The sequence below is a fragment of the Anabrus simplex genome, chromosome 2 (assembly GCF_040414725.1).
Source record: "Anabrus simplex isolate iqAnaSimp1 chromosome 2, ASM4041472v1, whole genome shotgun sequence".
NCBI lineage: Eukaryota > Metazoa > Arthropoda > Insecta > Orthoptera > Tettigoniidae > Anabrus > Anabrus simplex.
In genome coordinates this window covers 650,425,650-650,449,645 of record NC_090266.1, presented here as the reverse complement: position 1 = coordinate 650,449,645, position 23,996 = coordinate 650,425,650, and the positions used below count along the sequence as shown (strand labels likewise).

The window sequence follows — 23,996 nt, the reverse complement described above, 5'->3', positions numbered from 1 at the left end:
TTTTCTCAGTGAAAAAAGTTTTTCTCAAAGACCACAGATGAGTTCACCTTTTGAAAGAAATGTACCCAGAGATTCCATTGCCGCCTAAGCCGATTCTAACTAGTTGGGGTACATGGCTGCAAGCGGTTGAATATTATGTTGAATATATAGACTGTATTAAGAACGTTCTGCATGCCATGGACTCCAAAGATGCAGCCTCAATTGAAGCGTGTGAGAAATGACTTGTGTTACATTCAGCATAATTTTTCACGCATCACAAAAACACTGAAAAGGCTCCAAAACTCACATCTCTCACTTTCTGAAAGTTGTAAAATTATGAATAAAACTGTGGAACAACTAAATCGTGGTAGAGGTAAAGTTGCAGATGTAGCAAACATGAAGATGGTCACTGTACTTTCAAAGAACCCTGGATATGAAGAAACGACAAAGGTTGCTGTAATGCTGTGTGGAGATTTAAGTGTAAAATTGACATTGGATTTAACCCCAGCAGATATTGCGAAGTTGAATTATGCCCCCATTGCCTCTTCTGATGTTGAACACAGTTTGTCAATATAAATCTGTCCATAGAGATAAGATTCACTTTCCAGCACTTAAAAGAACATTTTGTAATACATTGTTTTGGTAACAGAGAATAAAAGATTGTGTTTTCTTCAAATATACTGAAATGAGAAGTGCAATATTATGTTGCATGTAGAACTACTTTATTTAGCTTCTTTGAACTTTGATATTCAATAGAAAAGTCCATATATAATTCCATATTTCAATAAAAAATAACTAAATATATATGTACATATTTAAGTAATTATTATTACATATAAATCCATTCCCTGGTTATTACTATAGGCCTGTTTTGTGTTCTGTAGTATGCCATTATTCATTTTAGAGTGATTATCTCTTCAGCACAACTTCAGGGTCTAAAGCCTCCTTGGTATTCTCTTAACTTTTTTTCTAGTTGATCTTTAATCCTTCCATATAAGACGTTAAGACCTTGTATGTGCAGTCCAAGATAGACAATCCTCTATAATTATCTGGATTACTCTTGCTTCCTCCTTTATGAAGAGGGTGTATTAAGACTGTTGTCCAATGTTCTGGAAACTTATACAGATGAAATAATAATAATAATAATAATAATAATAATAATAATAATAATAATAATGTTTTTTGTCAGTGATTTTCAGAGGTCCTGTGAAGAACGGTTGAACCAATGGACTAGATTCTTTTGTTATTCGTGATCTTTTTCTTTTCATACTTAAGATTTGTACATTTAGTGAATAGTCAAGAGTTTGACATTCATGTCTGTGCACATTGTTTCAGGTTTATACAATGGACTTGAAAAGAGGTTCTGAAGATGATCTTCAACCTCGGCAAATTCCTGAACGAACAGTGTTTCCTAAGGTAAGATATCTTTTAAACAAATTGTTTGTTTTTATGGAAATATGATTCATCATGTACATTGTAGAAAATTTTTCACTACATCAATTCATGCTCTTGCAGTTTCATATGTACATTTACACTTCCTCTATATTATTGTCTCATCTATGCATATTGAGATTTGGTATGATCATTTCAGTAGGGGGCCGATGACCTTTGATGTTAGGCCCCTTAAAACAACAAACAACAAGCAACAACATCATCATTTCAGTAGGAATGATGTATTCAGCCATGTTTATTTATTTTATGCCTTTGTATATGGCCAAGGGGCTGCCTGGCCGAGGCGGTAAAGGAGTGCTTGGTTCACCCGGGAGGACGTGGGTTCAATTCCCTGTCTGGAAGTAAAAAAAATTGAGAAATGAGATTTCCACTTCTGGAGGTGCATATGGTCCTGAGGTTCACTCAGCCTACACCAAAAATGAGTACCAAGTTAGTTCCTGAGGGTAAAGGCGGCCAGGCATAGAGCTAACCACTCTATGCTGAGGTTATGGATAGTGGAAGCCTTTACTTTCCACCCCTCCAAGGCCTTCATGGTCTGTATTGAGATGACTTTACTTTTTGTATGTGGCCAGGTTAAGGCTCGTGACCCTCTCGTACGCTTAATCATATCAAAATCAGATGCCCAATCATATATATATAGCATCTATTTTTGGGTGTCAAAATTTGCTCATTTGAGCACCGCATGGACAGATTGTGAGCAAGTAGATCCAGCACGGCTGGTGTGTTCATCTACCGCGCTCTCACTCTTTTTCTCTCTCTGAGCTCGATAGCTGCAGTCGCTTAAGTGCGGCCAGTATCCAGTAATCGGGAGATAGTGGGTTCGAGCCCCACTGTCGGCAGCCCTGAAGATGGTTTTCCGGGGTTTCCCATTTTCATACCAGGCAAATGCCGGGGCTGTACCTTAATTAAGGCCACGGCCACTTTCTTCCAATTCGTAGGCTTTTCCTATCCCATCGTCGCCATAAGACATATCTGTGTCGGTGCGACGTAAAGCAAATACCTTTCTCTCTCTCTCTCTCTCTCTCTCTCTCTCTCTCTTCTGCGTGCGCGCGCGCGCGCACACACACACACACACATGCGCGCACACAGTACTTCCCTATTTCAGCAATCACTGCCACTCCATACGGTGAATGGGACTGCAGGGTCCTGTGTATGTCAAGAGTGACATGTTACCGTGTAAGGAAAACAAGAGTTATTTCTGTAGAAAACTGTTCTATTTGCAGTCAATATTCTATTACTGTGTAAAGTACTTTCATTACACTTCATATTCACTGTCTTTTTCACACAAATTAATAGTGTAGAAAAAGTGGTTAAGGCATAAACAAGCCTTGCACCATGAGCATTTGATAAGAGATAGTTCCCTACAAGAAGCAAATGAAATAACGAAGTCCATGGAATGAAATCAAAACAAAATTGGATTTTCAAAGTCGTCTGTCCTGTTATGAACATACCCTTGTATCATGCATATTTCCACATTTTTGTAAACCTTGGAGTAGACACCATAGTGAAACCATGCCTTACCCCTCTCACTTCCCTATTCTCCTTCTATCCACATCTATTATTAATCTTGTTATTGTAGTTTGTGTCACGTAAGGATACACACACTGGACAATGCATTAAATGGGGATGAGTGTCATATCACTTACTTTACTTCCCTGCGGCTTGCAACACATAGGTAACCGCCTTTTTATTTTACTTACATATACCTTTCTTGCTTTATTGTGGTCCACATTGAAAGTTAACTTGGAGTCATGTACTTCGATGTATCACAGTAAGATCCTTCCCTGCAGACCATTAGTTGACATCTTCAAGAACACAAATAGCTTTATATAACCCATCTCTAGATGATCTTGCTTTCATATGACCAACTACATGTGTTATCTTCAAGTTTTAATACAGAATTTTTGATCACATTTTAAATAGACTTTTATAATTATACTATAAACCAGGAATATGTATTATCATTTAAGTTTTTAAAACATCACCAGATTTTATTGTTCTTCTTTGTATATCATTGTATCATTGTCATGTCAGTTTCTAACATTCATGGCTGAAGATGACTTCCGAGAAAAGTCAAAACTAGTACCATGGTATTTTAACCTATAATTACTATACTAAATGTGAATGAATAGGTGGAACTCTTAATTCATTTGAATCGTATCTCTTTGATATTTTAGTCATTGGTAGGTGCAGATAAGACTTCAGATTTCTCTGTATACCCTTGTCATTTTGCCATTGTTTTTTGTAGGAAACTTCGACAGAATAAAATGTCTTTTCCGGCATGCTTTCTTTAATGTTTTTGTTGTCACTCCCTGCAGTGTTAAGGAAATCACTTTCATGTTCAGTGGTATCATCATCGGCAGTATGATCTTCATCAAGAAATTATGGTGGATCTTCTGTAATTACGTCAATGGACACGTTATCCTTAGCTGGTCTTGAAAATGAATGAATGAATAATAATTAAATTTGTTAATTAACACATGGTCTTCCCCTTGTTCTTGTTAATGGACTATGTGCAGGAAACGTTACATTTCAAAAGCCAGATGGACCTCTGCTTTGTTTATTACAGTTTCCTGCCGGTCTTCTTTGACAAATAATGCCATTAGGCTTTGAACAATGTTACAGCCATTAATATATAGGAGAATGCGGTCATTTGTTGTGTTATCTGTTCATAGTTGAAAATAACCAATAGTACACAAGAGTAAACTGTAACGCTCCATAATTGTACACGTATACATTGTATATACAACATTCATATAACAACTTACCATTGATACCAATTAAACACATCCAATTCATGTTACACAGGCATAAAATGAAGTATTTCCATGAATACTGCAAAACATTGCATTGGGAGCCATGCAGTCCCGTACGCTTCATGGATTGGCAATGATTGCCGAGAATAGGGAAGTAATGTATATTCCAGATGTACTGGCCAACCATGCCGCCTCTACCGGTTTGCGCTCCTGTCTACACGGTGCTCAAATGAGTGAATTTTGACACCTCAAAAATATAATATAATATAATATGTGGTTCATGTTTGTGGGTTACTGTAGTCACGTCCAAGTTCGTGAACCATGGGCAACGGCTGAATGGCCTAGTAAGTGGTCCTGAGAGTCGGGATACAAGTTGCTATGGAATGGGAGTGGGCATCTCGGACATATTCTGAGTCGTGGCCCTCCTTGTGCTCAGGCGGCTAGGACTATACAACTCACTGGTGGTCCATAACCCGTTAGAGGAGAGATCCTCACTTGGACTATGTGCAAGTAGGGCAGCATCCTGCTTCATGAATTTACCGAGCTCAGAACACTTTAAGCAAGCCTCGGACCTATGGGAGTAATGGAGTCCCACTCCCATTTGACAGGCGAGGGACTCCTTGGAATCAACTTGGCGAACGAAATGGAATTCCATGGGGAGCTATCAATATTAATGGGGCTTATGGAAGAAAGAAGGTAGAACTGGCTGAGTCAGCAAAGAGGATGCATCTGGATGTGCTAGGAGTAAGTGATATTCGGGTAAGGGGAGATAATGAGGAAGAGATAGGAGATTATAAAGTGTACTTGACGGGTGTTAGAAAGGGAAGGGCAGAGTCTGGGGTAGGGCTCTTTATCACGAATACCATTGCATGCAACATAGTTTCTGTCAGGCACGTAAATGAGCGAATGATGTGGGTAGATGTGTCAGTTGGAGGAATTAGGACAAGAATTGTGTCCGTGTATTCACCATGCGAGGGTGCAGATGAGGATGAAGTTGACAAGTTTTATGAAGCATTGAGTGACATCGTGGTCAGGGTCGACAGCAAGGATAGAATAGTGCTAATGGGCGATTTCAATGCGAGAGTTGGGAATAGAACTGAAGGATACGAAAGGGTGATTGGTAAATGTGGGGAAGATATGGAAGCTAATGGGAATGGGAAGCTTTTGCTGGACTTCTGTGCTAGTATGGGTTTAGCTGTTACGAATACATTCTTCAAGCATAAGGCTATTCACTGCTACACATGGGAGGCTAGGGGTACCAGATCCATAATAGACTATATCTTAACAGACTTTGAATTCAGGAAATCTGTTAGGAATTTACGAGTTTTTCGAGGATTTTTCGATGATACAGACCACTATCTGATCTGTAGTGAACTAACTATCTCTAGGCCTAGGGTAGAGAAAGTGAAATCTGTCTGCAAACGAATAAGGGTAGAAAGTCTCCAGGACGAGGAAATTAGACAGAAGTACATGGATATGATTAGTGATAAGTTTCGAACAATAGACAGTAAGAGATTCAGGATATAGAAAGTGAATGGGTGGCATACAGGGATGCTGTAATAGAAACAGCAAGGGAATGCCTAGGAACAACTGTGTGTAAAGATGGGAAAAGGCGAACATCTTGGTGGAATGATGAAGTGAGAGCAGCCTGTAAATGTAAAAAGAAGGCTTATCAGAAATGGCTCCAAACAAGGGGCAAGGCAGACAGGGATTGGTACGTAGATGAAAGAAACAGAGCGAAAAAAATAGTTGTTGAATCCAAAAAGAAGTTATGGGAAGATTTTGGTAATAACCTGGAAAGGCTAGGTCAAGCAGCAGGGAAACCTTTCTGGACAGTAATAAAGAATCTTAGGAAGGGAGGGAAAAAAGAAATGAAGAGTGTTTTGAGTAATTCAGGTGAACTCATAATAGATCCCAGGGAATCACTGGAGAGGTGGAGGGAATAATTTTGAAACATCTTCTCAATTATTATTTATTTATTTATTTATCGTATGATGTGCACAGATAGATTATATAAATAAGTATACAATATATACACAATATATACAAGCAGAAGCCTATAGTTCCAAATCAAGTCCATTGATCCATTTCAAGGCCTCCTCAGTTGCGTTATGAATGTCCTCCAAAGGACCTTGAAATGCTCTCCGTGGACACTCGGCAATTACGTGGTGGATGGTCTGTGAGGTAGCTCCACAATCACACCCAGAAGACTTCTGCCAGCCCCATTTATAAAGCGTATAGCCGCATCTTCCTTGATTGACTCTTATCCTGTTTATAGTCCTCCATTGACGTCTGGGTAGATGGAATCCAGGAGGTTGAACATGAGGTAGAGTCACAAGATGTTGATTGGGAGCAGAAGACTGCTGCCATTGGTGTAACCAGGCGTTCGTGATGGAGAACCCAGATTCTTCCAGTGTAAGTGCAGTGCGCCAGGGTGGAGATCTAGACTTAAGTCGAGGAGGGGCAAGTTGAGTAATATCCTGGTGAACGGGGAGGTTGGAGTCCTGGCTGGTCTTCTTCCACAGTTTTAGAAGAGCTTCAGACCTTCTTAAGCAAGGCGGAGGAATATTACTGAGTGTAGGCAGCCAGGCCACGTTTGTAGAGCGAATACAACCGGTTATGATGCGCATTGTTTGATTTAGTTGAGCATCAATCTTCGCAGTATGAGCACTGTTCAGCCAAATTGAAGCGCAGTATTCAGCAACTGAATAGCAAAGAGCTAGAGCAGTAGATCTCAACACTTGGTTGTTTGCGCCCCAAGATGTGCCGGCTAATTTTTGAAGAATATTATTCCGACTTTTAATCTTGGCGGCTGTGTTGTTAATATGATGTTTATATGTTAGGGATCTGTCTAATGTGACACCTAAATATTTTGGGAAGGGACAGTGTTGTAAGGATTGATTTCTGAATGCAAAATGTAAAAGGAAATCATCCTGGTGGTGTTGCAAACAACCAAGCTCATGGGGAGGAGGAAAATGATGTTGGTGAAATTATGCTTGAGGAAGTGGAAAGGATGGTAAGTAAGCTCCATTGTCATAAGGCAGCAGGAATAGATGAAATTAGACCTGAAATGGTGAAGTACAGTGGGAAGGCAGGGATGAAATAGCTTCATAGAGTAGTAAAATTAGCATGGAGTGTTGGTAAGGTACCTTCAGATTAGACAAAAGCAGTAATTGCACCTATCTATAAGCAAGGGAACAGGAAGGATTGCAACAACTATCGAGGTATCTCATTGATTAGTATACCAGGCAAAGTATTCACTGGCATCCTGGAAGGGAGGGTGCGATCAGTCGTTGAGAGGAAGTTGGATGAAAACCAGTGTGGTTTCAGACCACAGAGAGGCTGTCAGGATCAGATTTTCAGTATGCGCTAGATAATTGAAAAATGCTACGAGAGGAATATGCAGTTGTGTTTATGTTTCGTAGATCTAGAGAAAGCATATGACAGGGTACCGAGGGAAAAGATGTTCGCCATACTGGGGGACTATGGAATTAAAGGTAGATTATTAAAATCAATCAAAGGCATTTATGTTGACAATTGGGCTTCAGTGAGAATTGATGGTAGAGAATGAGTTCTTGGTTCAGGGTACTTACAGGAGTTAGACAAGGCTGTAATCTTTCACCTTTGCTGTTCGTAGTTTACATGGATCATCTGCTGAAAGGTATAAAATGGCAGGGAGGGATTCAGTTAGGTGGAAATGTAGTAAGCAGTTTGGCCTATGCTGACGACTTGGTCTTAATGGCAGACTGTTCCGAAAGCCTGCGGTCTAATATCTTGGAACTTGAAAATAGGTGCAATGAGTATGGTATGAAAATTAGCCTCTCGAAGACTAAATTGATGTCAGTAGGTAAGAAATTCAACAGAATCGAATGTCAAATTGGTGATACAAAGCTAGAACAGGTCGATAATTTCAAGTATTTAGGTTGTGTGTTCTCCCAGGATGGTAATATAGTAAGTGAAATTGAATCAAGGTGTAGTAAAGCTAATGCAGTGAGCTCACAGTTGCGATCAGCAGTATTCTGTAAGAAAGAAGTCAGCTCCCAGACGAAACTATCTTTACATTGGTCTGTTTTCAGACCAACTTTGCTTTACGGGAGCGAAAGCTGGGTGGACTCAGGATATCTTATTCATAAGTTCGAAGTAACATACATGAAAGTAGCGAGAATGATTGCTGGTACAAACAGGTGGGAACAGTGGCAGGAGGGTACTCGGAATGAGGAGATAAAGACTAATTTAGGAATGAACTCGATGGATGAAGCTGTACGCATAAACCGGCTTCGGTGGTGGGGTCATGTGAGGCGAATGGAGGAGGATAGGTTACCTAGGAGAATAATGGACTCTGTTATGGAGGGTAAGAGAAGTAGAGGGAGACCAAGACGACGATGGTTAGACTTGGTTTCTAACGATTTAAAGATAAGAGGTATAGAACTAAATGAGGCCACAACACTAGTTGCAAATCGACGATTGTGGCAACGTTTAGTAAATTCTCAGAGGCTTGCAGACTGAACGCTGAAAGGCATAACAGTCTATAATGATTATGTATGTATGTATGTATAATATAATATAATAGAAGATTGGGCATCTAATTTTGATATGGCTGAATAAATCATTCTTACTGTATCAGATTGGAGACTTACAGTTGAAAGGGTTTTCTTTTAAGTTCTGACAACTGAAGGTGAAATTTGTTTCCATTATTCCTCAAGTATTGTGAATAGTTGTTACAGGGTTTTGGGCGAATTTCCAAAGATGTTTGATGGGGTTCAGGTCAGGGATGTGAGCAGGATAGTCCTCATATCCACCTGATTTTCTTTGAACCACGATGCAGTGGTCCTTGCTTTGTGGAAGGGAGCATTATCATGCTGATACAGAAAAGGTCGAATTCCAAACTCTTGTCTCAGTGTGGAAAGCATGCTGTAGTAAAAAATGTTTTTGTAAACACATGCGTTTGTTGTACCGTCGGCTAACGAATGGGCTGAGGCCAAATCAGGAAAAACAGCCCCAGACAATCACACCACCTCCACGGAATTTTATTGTCGCCACAACACACTCAGTTAAATACCGTTTGCCAGGCATCCGCCAGGTCCACACGCCTATGTGTGTTCCACAGCATGTACCATGACTTATTACTCCATAAAACCTTCTTCCACTACTCCACAGACCAATGATGGCTTTGTTTGCTCCACTCTAAGCAACATTGTGCATGTGTTTGTATGATCATTGACTTCCAGGCAGCTGCAAAACAATGAAAATAGAGTCCTATTGCCTCTCAAGGGATTGGTTCACAATTATAAATTTGGATGTCTCCACCTAATCAGTACTGTATATATTTTTCATTTAAAAGGGGCTGCCTGGCCGAGGTGGTAAAGGCGTGCTCCTTTCACCTGGAAGGACGTGGGTTCAATTCCCCGCCAGGGAGTCGAGAAATTTAAGGCGCAAGATTTCCATTTCTGGAGGTGCACATGGTCCTGAGGTTCACTCAGCCTACACCAAAAATGAGTACTAGGTTAATTCCTGGGGGCAAAGGCGGCCGGGCATAGAGCTAAGAACTCTACCCCACCAAGTGCCAAGGTTACGGATAGTGAAAGCCTTTATATTCCACCCCTCCAATGGCCTTCATAGCCTATACGGAGATGACTTTGCTTTTATTTACAGTTAAAAATACTTTAAAATACATTTCTTGTTTCAATCCTATGAGGCTCATCTTTAGCTAGTATACACACCATTAATAATTAAAATAGCAAATTCACTGGTTAAAATATCACTCTTCTCAGAGTTCATGCGCACAGTCCTAAATTCTAATGATAAGTTTGCATTCTATTATCCTACAGCACTGTTTTGGAAAAATAGGGCATTATAAAACTCGTTTGCACCAGTCAGACATATGTGGAATGCTTACGTTCCTTGGATCTGGTTTTGTAATAAATATACAATCTTAAAATCTAGTAATGAATTCACAATATTGATAATGTTATCTATAGTTACTGTTAGAGTCCAGCTCCATGGCTAAATTGTTAACGTGCTGGCCTTTGGTCACAGGGGTACCGGGTTCAATTTCTGGCAGGGTCGGGAATTTTTACCATAATTGGTTAATTCCCCTGGTACAGGGACTGGGTGTGTGTTTCGTCCTCATCATAGTTTCATCCTCATCACGACGCGCAGGTCGCCTACGGGTGTCAAATCAAAAGACCTGCACCTGGCGAGCCAAAGTTCTCGGCGACATCCCAGCACTAAAAGCCATACTCCATTTCATCACTGTTAGAGTGAAATGGTTTTTTTTTTTTTTTTTTATGTTTACACCAGTCAAACATAAGTGTGGAATGGTCGCATATCCTTGAATCTGTTTGTTGTAGTGATGTATGTGGTCGCCTCATTCTAGCTGTTCTTACCTTTTAATAGTCTTGATTAGGAGGGAACATGTCAAAGTTATGGTTGATCAGTTTATGTGGTTAAAGTAGATCACTGTAGATAAGTGAGCTTAATTGCAGGAAGTTGTATGTCGAGAAAGAAAGAAAGAAAGAAAGAAACAAACAAATAAATAAATAAAGATTAGTGTTAGAGAATGCCTTGTTGAGTTTAAAATGTGAGTATAGGGAATATTAATTTCGAGATTTACTCCCTCGCTTCTTGGGAGAGGAGGGAGGAGTTTGTCCTGAGGATTTCTAAGCAGATGCTTTTAGTGTTGATTAGTAATTTTATTGGAATAATGGTTTTTAACTAAAGGAATAATAACATTGTAAAGAATGTTAGTTTTTTTCAGTTATTTAATTAAGATTGTGGTTTGGTTGGCATATTTTTCTAGGTGTATAATGCATTCTTCAGTGATGTTGAGCAGGATACCTTTAGATATTGTTTTTAGGATTTTCATGTCTTTTTCAATGTTGGAAAAATTGTGCTCAACCATATGTTGTCCCATTGAGGAAAAGCGGTTGTGTCTAATTGCATTTGTGTGTTCGGAGTAACGAGTGTTGAAGTTTCTGTCTGTCTGTCCTATGTAACTAGCTTTACAGTTGACACATTCCAATCTATGAATATGTGAGTGGTTTTATTTATTAGTTTTAATGACTGATGTAGTGTTATGAAAAACAGATCAATTGTTGTTGGAGGTTTTAAAGGCTATTTTCAGATTACATCTTTTGAATAAATTTGTGATTTGGTTGGTGCTCATGTTTATTTCTTTACTGAAGTTTTTGACAGACAGGGGGGTATTGAAGGCTCTGTGGATCATACTATAATGTGCAGCTTTTTTTTAGCATTGAGGTGGGTGGAGTTGTGTTTTATGGCATTTGAGGTTTGAGTTGGTTTCCTATATATATAATGTATGATAGGTGGTTGCCATGTGTAGTGGTGGTTACATCGTGATAATTTAAAGTGTGTGTTATTTCTGTTTCCATTGTCAACCTTATGTGTTGATCTAATTTGCTCATTTGTTTTAAGATGATATTGCCATTGGTGAACTGTTTATCTTTTATGGTGTAATATAAAAACTTTCCAGTCTGTCAAACAATAATTTCAATATAAATTATAACACTATAACACCTGTAAAAAATACACACGATTATACAAATAATGACATGTTTCATTCAAGAACAACATCCTCATATTTTATTAGATCGTTTAAAACATGCATGTATATGTACAGTATTGGTTACGTTGCGTGAACTCTCCAATGAAGAGAGTTAGGTGATAACATAAACAAGTATTGACAAATAATGATTTACAGGTGTTAACATATGAAAAAGAAATATTTCTGTACTTATCTCGACTGCCGGTGCTAAGTCCGTTGTCTCCAAACACTATTTATTTGTTTATTTATTTATTTATTTATTTATTTATTTATTTATTTTTGCTATTTGCTTTACGTTGCATCGACACAGATAGGTCTTATGGCGACGATGGGATAGGAAAGGCCTAGAAATGGGAAGGAAGCGGCCGTGGCCTTAAGGTATAGCCCCACCATTTGCCTGGTGTGAAAATGGGAAACCACGGAAAACCATCTTCAGGGCTGCCGACAGTGGGGTTCGAACCCACTATCGGCCGATTACTGGATACTGGCCGCACTTAAGTGACTGCAGCTATTGAGCTTGGTAAAAACACTATTTTAGGCTTCTGGTCATGGGGAGGCAAATGGAAAGTTTTGGGTATAGTGTATTGTTCACAGGTAGAGGGGTGGGGAAGCAAGGGAGGAGCGAGTAGAACATTGTTGTTCCTTCTTATTGGATGTTGTAATCTAGCATACTGTACTGTTGATAGGGGAGTGGGTGAAGTAGGGGCGGATCGAGAGGAACATTGTGAAACCTTCCTTCATCATTGGAGAGGGGAGAGAAGGTTATTAACCTTCTTCGTGTTATAATGTATACATTACAGTATGCTTTAGAGTTCGGTGATCCCTGTTAATTTCTTAGGTCTACCAAATCAACAATTGGTCCACTGCTTTCCTGAATTTTTTCCTTCGCAAGAACATTGCTTACAGTGAACCTGAACACATGCAACTCTCATGAAATATCTGACTGAATGCCTGAACTTGTTGGCCCTAAAATCATGCCCCATTCAAACTCATTTCTCTACATTGACTCATTCTGCCATAAAAGGCGGTGCATAGTTGGACGTCACACACAGCGCATTCAGTGGAGTGTGTGGGGAATTTTGAATATCTGTGTGTCCTTGAACTTCATTGAAAAAAAATGAGACAAAGGATAATTTTTGGAGACTGATGGCTGGTTTGTCCACATTCTTACTAAAGATAAAAGTTGACAATATTTTCCTTTGCCTTGAACAATTGTCTGAGAAGCCCTTAAACAAGTTCATCCACCAGGTAGGCATATCTATGACATGCTCAAACCATACAAAACAACAATGATGTGGAAAATTATACAGGTGGACCAGGGACCATGGGGTTGATTTTGCGGCTGCTTTTTGCAGGATGCCCTTTGTAGTGCTGTCAACTGTCAATTTATTACCTTAAAGCGGAGGTGGGCACAATTCGGCTCGGTGGGCAGTGCTCCAACTCAGGCAGGAAAAAGAGCAGGGTATGCACTCTGCTGGAAGTTAACCGTGTAGCTGCTTGCATAGCTTGACGTTACAACTGGGGATAAGCCGCGTATCAAAACAGATTTCAACTTTTGACATTTTTGTTGTGTCTGATGACTCATTCTATTCAGTGCGTTAGATTATGGTGCTAAGTAAATACTTTTAATTATATTCCTTTCATTAGGTTATGCCTAGGAAACAGAATTACTTTGACATCTGATAACTAAATACTCCTTTGAGTACTACCTTAGTCGTGAAGATACAATAACCCAACATAAAAACTTGTTTAGAATACAGAATAAACAATGAATGAAAAACTAGCTTTAGGTTAAGTACAGAAATAAATACATGTATAAATATAATTCACATAAACAAAACATAGGCCTATGTGTTCTTATATATCTGAAATTTTTCTTCAGCGTATGAGGAGGAGGAGTGTGTATCTTTTCGCTGAAGTAGACAAGTTACATTTGGTGCGATCGATCTGGCACTTACAATTCGAAGAATGGTAGTGAGATGTGCATAAGTTAGAGTGGCTCTTTGTGGAGATTTATTTATTTCTTTATTTATTTCCTCAGATCTTACAGTAATTAAACCCATAGATCCGTACATCTCTTACTAACCCAAGTAATATATTAAATAACACTAATGAAACAAGACAAAATTTAAGCTCCTATTCAGAGATCTTGGCAAAACTGCAACACTGTATAAGGAAAATACACTGACTGAGCAAAAGTCATGGGATAGCGGAGCACTGATGCGCAGGTGTGTTGTCTGCGCACCACATGCCCCCTGTGCCAGCGGTAGTTGTATAGTAGACCTTGTGAGCAGTGGCTGTGCATGTGACAGGTGTAACATGGAACGTCGTCGTGAGCTGACACCGTTCGAACGGGGTATGGTGGTCGGTGCCCGACGGATGGGAAGTGCGATTTCGGAAGTGGTGCGGCTTCACATGATCAACCGTGTCCAGGGTGTATCATGAATGGTTGAATTTCGGGTGTCACCGTCCACAACAGGCGAACGACCGGCTGTCCAGCCACCCTCAATAACCGTGACCAGCGACATCTGAGACTGATTGTCAATAGTGACAGTCGGGCAACCGTGCAGCAAATCACGGCTCAATTCAACACAGGCCGTGCTAGACACGTCTCCCAGTGGAAATCCGTAGGAACATGGGTTCTATGGGGTATGGGAGTCGGTGCCACACAAGGGTGCCACTGTTAACCCAACGTCATCGGGCACAACAACGCGCATTTGTCGCCAGTCACCAAGGATGGACACTGGAACAGTGGCGTAACGTGATATGGTCGGACGAATCACAATTTCAACTGCACCATGCCGATGGGAGGCACCGTGTATGGCGCAGACCACATGAAGCGATGGATCCCGCCTGCCCCGATGGTGTGGTCCAGGGTGCTGGTGTCTCTGTTATAGTCTGGGGTGCATTTTCCTGGTATGGAATGGGCCCCCTAGTTGTTCTGGAAGAGACTTTGAATGGTACGCGGTACGTTGAGCTGCTCGGGGACCATCTCCACCCATTTTTGGCCTTCCAGCGCCCAGATGGTTCTGCAGCGTTTCAAGATGATAACGCGCCGCCACATCACTCCCACGTCGCCTGGGAATGGTTCCAGGAACATGCAGCGGAGGTCCAACGACTGCCATGGCCACCCAGGAGCCCCGAAATGAACCCTATCAAGCATATTTGGGATGTCCTGGAACGCAGGCTCTGTGCCATGGATCCTGCACCCACGAACAGACCAGCATTGGCAGCCACTCTGCAGACGATTTGGTGTCAGCTGTGTCCAGAGGACCACCAGGGACTTGTCGACTCACTTCCACGGCGTCTCACTGCAGTTTGCAGGGCCAGAAGAGGCCCCACATGCTATTAGGTGACTATCCTATGACATTTGCTAAGTCAGTGTAAATGCCTTTGGTAATATAAGAGAAGAAAATAAAAAAAACACATCAGCACTATGTGGAGGTACATGACCTACCCCTATCCTTTTGTGTCAGCAAAACTAGTCTATTCACTTCCTCCTCACACGTCACACGTCTGAGCAAGCAGCCACTGTCCTTGAGCCATGTTTCCATATGCTTGACCTGTCTGCTTACTCTTAATCATGACTCCCTCTATTGATCCATCCTGCTGCACACACACATATCGTTCCTTCAGCCTACTGAGTTGTGCAATAATCTACCTTTAACTTGAAAGTTCCTAATCCACAGCCTCACTATATAGAGCAACACTTAATTCCACACTCACCATGTCTTCTTTTTACAATTCTTAAGATACTTGGCCATTCTCTTCTTCCAGTTTGATCACACAATTTTTTTACTGCACATAAGTATTTTTTTAAACTTCCACTCCTGGACCATTCATTCGCCACCCATTTTATGATTTTCCATTCGTTCCCCTGCTTAAATAGAGCTTGCTCCCTATTACTCTATAGCTTACTTCTGACTTTTTTTAATGCTATACATTCATTCACCAAGTGAAGGTCATTGGACACATTCTCACACAATAAACACTAACTTATATGCACTTCCAGTCCATCCCTTATTTCTATACAGTCCCATAAACCGCCATAACAAACCTCTTCTCTCTGATCTGTTTACATTGGTAAGGCTTATTCTTGCAACTTTCGTGACTCTATTGTAAAGGCTAAGAGAACCTTTCTCCTTGCACTCTTCTATTAGGTGCTGCCTTTGGATGTCCTTTACCCTCCCTACTATCTCTCTCTGTCTGCTATTCCCATTTCTGTTCCAAACTATCTCCCAAATATACCCCATAACGATACGTTTTAATTTTTGTAAGCCAACACCCCGTATACATATGTTTCAACTGTTGCTGATATGCTACTTGCAAAACCAGACCCCTTTCTCCCCTTTTTATTCTCATCCAATAGTTTAGTACCCTTTTAATGCTTCAATAAACTCCCCACACATTAGTAACGCACCAGCATTTGCAGTGCACTGCGGTAATTGCATTATTGTTTTACTAAATCTACATATAATCTGCTTTAACATGTCTTTTTTGTCCTCTAAACCCCATACTTCTCCCCCATACAGTACTCTGCCCAGCACCAATGTCTTTAGCACCAATCTTTGCAAACTCCAATTTATACCAGGGAATTTTGATTCTAGAATGTTGACCACCGAAAGAGCTGCAGCCTCCTTCCATTTTGCCCTCTTAATTTGGTCCTCCCAGCCTCCTCTCCTGTTAATTACTCCCCAAATATTCCACTTTGCTTATTACTCCAATCTTCTCTCCCTGGACCACCCATATCATTTCATTCTTCCTCTTTTTATTCTTATTCACTACCATCACCTTCGATTTGCTTCCATTAACTTTCAGGGACCACTTCTTTGCAAATTCCTCAACCATGTGGGAGACTTGTCTGTAAGCCTTCCCCTGTTAGGGCTAGAAGGATCACATCATCGGCAAATATTGAACGTGGTATCTTCAACCCGTTTACTGCTGGCACAGCCCAGTTATTTCCTCTGTGACCCTGTAGGATGTCGTTCATGAACAGAAGAAATTATATGGGCGATAATTTACAGCCCTGTTTAAGCCCCACCTTACATTCTATTTGACTACTCATCAGATTTTCCTCCAATCTAACACGACAATATACCTTCTTATATAATGCTTGAATCGCTTTGATAATCTTCCTTGACACCCCCACCTTCCCTAATTTTTCTGTTAATGCACTTCTACATACCCTTTCTAACGCTTTCTCAAAATCTATTGCAGCTAAGTACACTTTACCCCCTTTCCTATCCAGGTATTTTTCTATGATCATCTTGACGGTCATCATACTGTCTATTGTTCTCGTCCTCTTCTGAACCCCCTTGAAAAATTGACAAAATCGATTGTCTCTCTGCCCAGACACTTAACTGTCTGCAAATACTCCTGTGTACACCATACTCAGTGAGTCCAATAGTGTTATTCCTCTATAGTTCTTTGGTAAATTTCTACTACCTTTCTTTTTATAAATTGGGAATATTACCCCAACTTCCCACTCTTTCGGGTACTTCCCCCCTTCGAAGATCCTGTTAAAAAGTTTAACTTTACCCTCAATCGTCTGTTCTTGTTTGCCTATTTCCTTCCAAAAAATCGTCAATACCATTACATCCTCCTGCTGACTTGCTCGTAAGATTACTCATCATCCTTATCACTTTATCCCTTGAAATCTCTTTATCAAGTTCCTGAATTTGAACCTCTAAAATTCTCCCTAATGCCATTTCCCTTTTCCCCTGACTCCATTTGTCTTCATCCACTAATAGACCCTGAAAAAATTGTCAAGCCATTGGTCATCAGCTAAATTCAGTTTGCCAACCCTCTTCCCTCCCTTATTAATTTTATTTATTTTGTCCCATACCCTCTCCAATTGATTCTTTTTTTTTTTTTTTTGCAAGGGGCTTTACGTTGCACCGACACAGACAGGTCTTATGGCGACGATGGGATAGGAAAGGCCTAGGAGCTGGAAGGAAGCGGCCGTGGCCTTAATTAAGGTACAGCCCCAGCATTTGCCTGGTGTGAAAATGGGAAACCATGGAAAACCATTTTCAGGGCTGCCGATAGTGGGATTCGAACCTACTATCTCCCGGATGCAAGCTCACAGCCGTGCGCCTCTACACGCACGGCCAACTCGCCCGGTCCAATTGATTCATCTTGCTCTCAATATTTATTAGCTCGGCTTGCTCTTTCATCCAGATTTTCTTCCTTTCTGCAATTTTCAATTTGTATTCTTGTCTTAGGTTACAAAGCATTATTCTATCTTCACCCTCCCTTCTTCCTAAATTCTTTTAATGCCTCATCACTAATTTTCTTTTTTCTTTACACTCCTTGCTGTACCAACACCTCATTCTTCTTTGACCTCCTTGGGACTCTGTTCACCTGTGCTACCCTTTTAATTGGGTATTCGATTAGTTCTAATGCCCTATCAATATTACTTTCTCTTAAGGCCTCTTCCCACCCACACCTAATTAAATCCAGCTCCTTTTCTAAAAGGGTGTTTAGTTCCTGTTTTGTCTTTTCCGTCAATCTGATGGCCTTCTCAGTGCACCTCTTTACCTCCACCCCCTCTGTTTCTCTCTCACATCTTTCTATCATCACCTATACTGGTGCGTGATGGGATTTCGCCCATTCGCCAACCTCTATCTATTTGATTTTCTCTAACATGTCTTCTGAACACAATACTAAATAAATCCCATTCCCACCCTGTCCCACAATGAATGTCAGCTTACCACCCCTATCTTTGACCCACCATCCATTCAAAATATAGAATTTGCCTGTGGCACATAGTTCCATCAGCTTTGATCCATAACCATTCCTGTCTTTATCCGCAATTCGCCTTCCTAGCCTCGTCATCATTTCGTCATCTTTGCTGTCAACAGGACACCGTTCTCCTATTCTAGCATTCCAGTCCCCAAATAACATTCCATCTTCATCAAATTTCCCTCTTACGATACTTGTTTCTAGTAATAAATGCTCATAAAAATTTTCATTTGCGTAAGCAGAGTTCTGGGGTTGACAATATGCAAAAGCCAGACATATCTTCTCTTCCCTCCCGTGTAACTTCCCCTTAATAAGCCTGACCCAGATTACTTCCTCCATGTGATTTTCAATATCCTCTACTAGCTCACTAATCTCTTATTTTATTAAGAAACTCTTCCTCCCAGAATTCTCCCTTTTCTGCATTTTTTCCTTTTGGATTTATACATTACCTCATACCCTTTCCATTTTATCTCCTCAAATTCAAGCCACGTTTCTAGGAGCACCGCACTGTCAAAGCTTTCCACAGTTTCTATAACTGTCTCATTACCTAGCTTATTTAATAACCCTTCAATATTTACAAACCCTGTCTTCCAGTCTACCTATGACCTACCCTCTCATCCCTCCCCATTTCCTCCCTAATTTTTACTTTTTGTTATTATGGCCCTAACCTCTTCTATTCCCAATCTTTTTTTTTTTTTTTTTTGGAGCGCACCTTGTCATCCTCCTCCTCTTCCTCCTCCTCTTCCTCCTCCTCCTCCCCCCCAACTTTGCTTGCTGTTGGATACTACCAACTGTTGGCCCCTGAGATGCGCTCTAAGACCTTGGTGTTTTGCCCTCCATAGACGTCTCCTTGAAGATGCACTTACTGCCTTCACTCCCCATATCTCTTCTCGCCCATATTTTTTCGCCTTGCAAATTGTCCGCATTCCTCACGATGATTTCCACCATCAAAGTTGATAGCAACTTCACTCTGATTGGTCTATTCCCTCTCGCTTTTCCGATCCTTTCAACATCGTCAGTATCCACTTCGCTAAATTTGATCTTGATCTTATTCTGAATTACTTCAATCCCTTTATATTTGAGATCTTTAGCCTCTTTTACATCTTCCTTCACTCCATATATGAATATATATTTCTTCATACGTTCCTGACAACAGTTTGCCTCTACTTTCTTCAATTTCGTCACCTCTTCCTCCAGATTTATGACTTTCTCTTTCAGCTTCACGATTTCTGCTTCATTACTTCCCGTCTTTACTGTTACCTTGCCTGTTTTCTCCTTTATACATCTCTCCAACTCTTCAAATTTTTTGACTTGTTCTGGAATATCTCCTTTAGTTAGTCTGTTGTACAAACATCCTTCACCACCTCTCTCACTATTCCTTTAATAGCCTCCATATCGTTCCAGCTCATATTGCCGCTAGCATTTGGGCCGGGGTTTAGTTCCATGCCCTCCAACAACTAACAGCGTCGTTACCACCACAGCCACCAGCACCGTCTCTCCTATCTTTCATAAATCACTCTTGTACTCTGTTTTCTCAGTTGTTTTCATCTTCATTCGCCATCGCCACCTCCCTTTCACTGCTCGGTATTGTTCCACACCAACCATTACTCTGCACACTCCACTCAGCACGTCCACTTCCGTTGCCAACTTGAGTTTGACTGTTGTGGAGATTTATTTATCGTCATTAGAGAGAACAGTTTTTCACACAGATATGTTGAGCCAAACATTGATAGAAGTTTGGCAGCCATTTGGTGCACATTTGGGAAATCTGTTTCCAAGTTCATAAAAATTTGATAGGCTTGTTCATGATTCATATTTAGCCTACAGTTCAATATGACATCGAATGGCGAGCAACTCGCATTGTACTGAGCTCGATAGCTGCAGTCGCTTAACCCATTCCAGTCTGGGCCTTAATATCCCTAACAAACGTTCTGGACTGGGCATTTTTAAGGATTTTTAAAACATTTTATCTCTGTACCTGTAGGAGATATTTGCACGATTCTTTTATCTTTGTGCTTGTTTGAGCATCTAATTTTGAAAAACGCTGTTTGTATCATGTCAACTATTACATGATATTTTAAAATTGTTTATATATTATACCATGTACTGCGAATGGAGAAAGGTCTGACGGATAACTAAGCAAGTACAGTTTTCTGAAATACTGCTACATTTACCCAATTTTGCTGATATCAAATGTGCATTGCAATTACAAAACAACAACAATAGTGAGTACGATATAAAAATAATAATTTTTTCAACAATAATAGTAATCATTACAATAATGGAAATAGAAGCTCTTATGAAATTTTATTTTAATTGATAAATTTTATCAAAAGTTACTCAAATGTAATATTATTATTCCATTTACTACAAAAGACTTCTGAGAAAGAGAAAATACAGTCTTCTAAACAGACAACTTTAGTAATATGTAGACAATCTTACTTATTCACGCAAGTATGAAATACGCGGGAACATGCGCTAGGCCGTAAAATGAACTCGGATCATAATGAAATATAAGAAGTTATTTCGAATTCATATGTCAATAATATGTTTATTTGCACATAAACTTATAATGTATCAAAAATATCACTTTCGTCAAGCACATGTTTGCCGCGAGAAGCCACGTCTTAGAGCTTACTGAGTGACAACATCTACTGATGCATGCTGATCAAAAATATCATAAATTTTCTGACTTAGACATATAATACTGCCACCTGCTTAAATACTCTCGTAACTAATACTTGAAGAAACACGATGTAAACACCACAGTGCGTGCATAGTTCGTTCTCGATTTTTAGTGAATTGTCAAACCTTACTACGGGCTATGCCCACAGCGCGGCCTGAACATAATTTCGGCCGCTGCGAGCTATGCTCGCAATTAGACCAGAAAGAGTTAAGTGCGGCCAGTATCCAGTATTCGGGAGATAGTAGGTTCCAACCCCACTGTCGGCAGCTCTGAAAATGGTTTTCCGTGGTTTCCCATTTTCACACCAGGCAAATGCTGGGGCTGTACCTTAATTAAGGCCACGGCTGATTCCTTCCCTCTCCTAGCCCTTTCCTGTCCCGTCGTCGCCATAAGACCTATCTGTGTCGGTGCGACGTAAAGCAACTAGCAACTCTCACTTAAACCAGACCACTGTAAACCAGACAGAACGTCATCAACATTTTTCCTACAATTCGTTTTTACGTCGCGCCGACTCAGACAGGTCTTGCGGTGATGATGGTCCTTAAGGAGCTGGATGAAATGTCGAGAGTCCTTCACGTAGGTTTCATTGTGTCCTGTATATGGCTGAAGTAGTCCGGCTAGGTAATGGTGCATCAGAGATCCTATAGCACTCTCGATAGGTTGCAGAGGTATGCCTTTTTTATGGATTTTTGGGAGCCATGCAGTTTAGGGGGTATCGGGCCTGAGGAGATCAGTTTCTTCTTTATTTCGGCTGGAATACTGGAATTGTTTACTAGTCTGTGGAGTTTTTTCATAATGCGGTTGGTAGTGTTTCATATTTCCCTATCTGTAGAATCTGTGAGTAATTGATATCCTAGTAAAACGCAACACCAATGGAGTGGTCTGAGTCACACAGTATACAGGAAACCCACACACACACAGACCTGCACACCTCTTCCCATCACCACTCATCACAAAAGCAGGCTGTTCTAACGTCACTGATTAACAGTGCCCCATAGTGATACAGAGATGCCAACTACTGCGATTCAATCGTAATAATTACGAATTACCCATCACAATTACGCCTTTACGAATCACACACCACAAATTACGATTTTATGTTGATTTTTAAATCTGAGTGTGTGAAGCATTCAAAAGGATACACAGGGAATACCATTACAGCTTGAATTCTCAGAATATTATTTTCAGATTTCTCAGTAACAATTTGTACCCCTTTCCTGTCCCTCATTTAAGAATATTTCGAGTTTTCACACGCCGAACGCAGTGTGTGCCGGTGTGTTTTTCCAGTACCAGAAAAATAGGCACCTATGAAGTGGTATATCTTGTGGAGTTGTTGTCTTTGTTCGTCACATGACCAGACTTCCATGCAAGTATGAGAGTTCTTTTGTCTTTGTTTTGGCAGCAAAATGGTGACAAACTCCATTTCATTGGGGTTGTGGATACTGTGCGCATGACTGTTGAAGAAGTATTCATGCGATTTTGGTTGCCAAATTTACATATATTGCTCTTCTAGGATATGTGCTAATCGTGTGTTACAGAACGCGAAAGTTTGAAATAATGAAGCGATTTCTTGTGCAGGAAAATATGTGTGATGACGTTACAATGATTAGTGATGCTAGTAATAAACCAAAAATAGTTCAGAAATTTAGGGATGAATACTCGAAAGAATGGCCCTGTTTACTGCGTTACTTAAAATCTCATTCACACGTGTTTTGTAGTGTGTGTAGCCGCGATTTTTCAATTGCGCATGGTGAGGAAGAACAGAGCCTCCGTGGCTCAGATGGCAGCGCGCCAGCCTCTTACCGCTGGGTTCCGTGGTTCAAATTCTGGTCTCACTATGTGAGATTTGTGTTGGACAAAGCGGAGGCGGGACAGGTTTTTCTCCGGGTAATTCGGTTCTCCCTGTCATATTTCATTCCAGCAACACTCTCCAATATCATTTCTTTCCATCCGTCATTCATTAATCATTGTCCCAGATGAGTGCGACTTGCTTCGGCAGTCAGCACAATTCCTATCCTAGCCGCTAGATGGGGGCTTCATTCATTCCATCCCTGAGCCTGTCGAATGACTGAAAACAGGCTGTGGATTTTCATTTCGATGGTGAGGAAGAACAAGACTGAGTTCCGTGCTAATATGGACACCGAACTGTTAAGTGCTCTTTTAGTGCAGAGGATCCACATGATATCAAAGGGAAAAGCGTGGCACCAGTGTATGTTTACCAAACAGCAACTACAGTAACCTCCACTCAGATATGTACTGCAGATCACCTTTCATTTTAGCAGGTAAGAATCATACTCTTTATATGCCAGTCTTTGAATATCTGGTTGAATTGTATGTTGTTCATTGATTTTTCAATGATATGTAAGTTAGTGAGATCTCGGGGGGGGGGGGGGGTGATTCTACGGTCACCACGTCTGCCCCCCACCCCCCACCTCCACGTGTGCCCAAACAGCTGCATTACGAATTGTCTTTCTTAAAAGTTGGCATCTTGTTATATCGGACCCAGAACACCTCGAGGAAGAGAAAGAACACCTCACGAGAACCCTCAGGAGAAATGGCTACTCTCTCAATAACATCCGATGAGGTTTTAGGAAATCAGAAGAAAACAAATAAAATGCCGCTGTAGAAGAAAACAACGGGGCAGAAGAACTGACCTGCCCGAAAACAGTGGTACTTCCGTACATTAGAAACACTACAGACAGGATCGGCAAGATACTGGATAAATATGACGTAAAAAACATCTATAAACCACACCGGAAGTTAGCCCGTTATCTACCACCAGTAAAAGTTAAAATAGAACTGCAGGCTCCTGGAG

General features: G+C 40.6%; 1 protein-coding gene across 5 annotated transcripts in view; it reads left to right on the top strand.

Moving 5' to 3' along the window:
- The window catches only part of LOC136862991 (uncharacterized), a 414,724-nt gene that overhangs the window by 66,188 nt on the left and 324,540 nt on the right, over positions 1-23,996 (top strand). For all 5 annotated transcript variants that reach the window (XM_067139297.2, XM_067139298.2, XM_067139300.2 and 2 more), the window contains one exon: positions 1,315-1,395. In XM_067139297.2, the coding sequence (XP_066995398.2) occupies positions 1,324-1,395 (72 nt within the window). In that variant the 5' untranslated portion in view covers positions 1,315-1,323. The remainder of the gene's footprint in view (positions 1-1,314; positions 1,396-23,996) is intronic.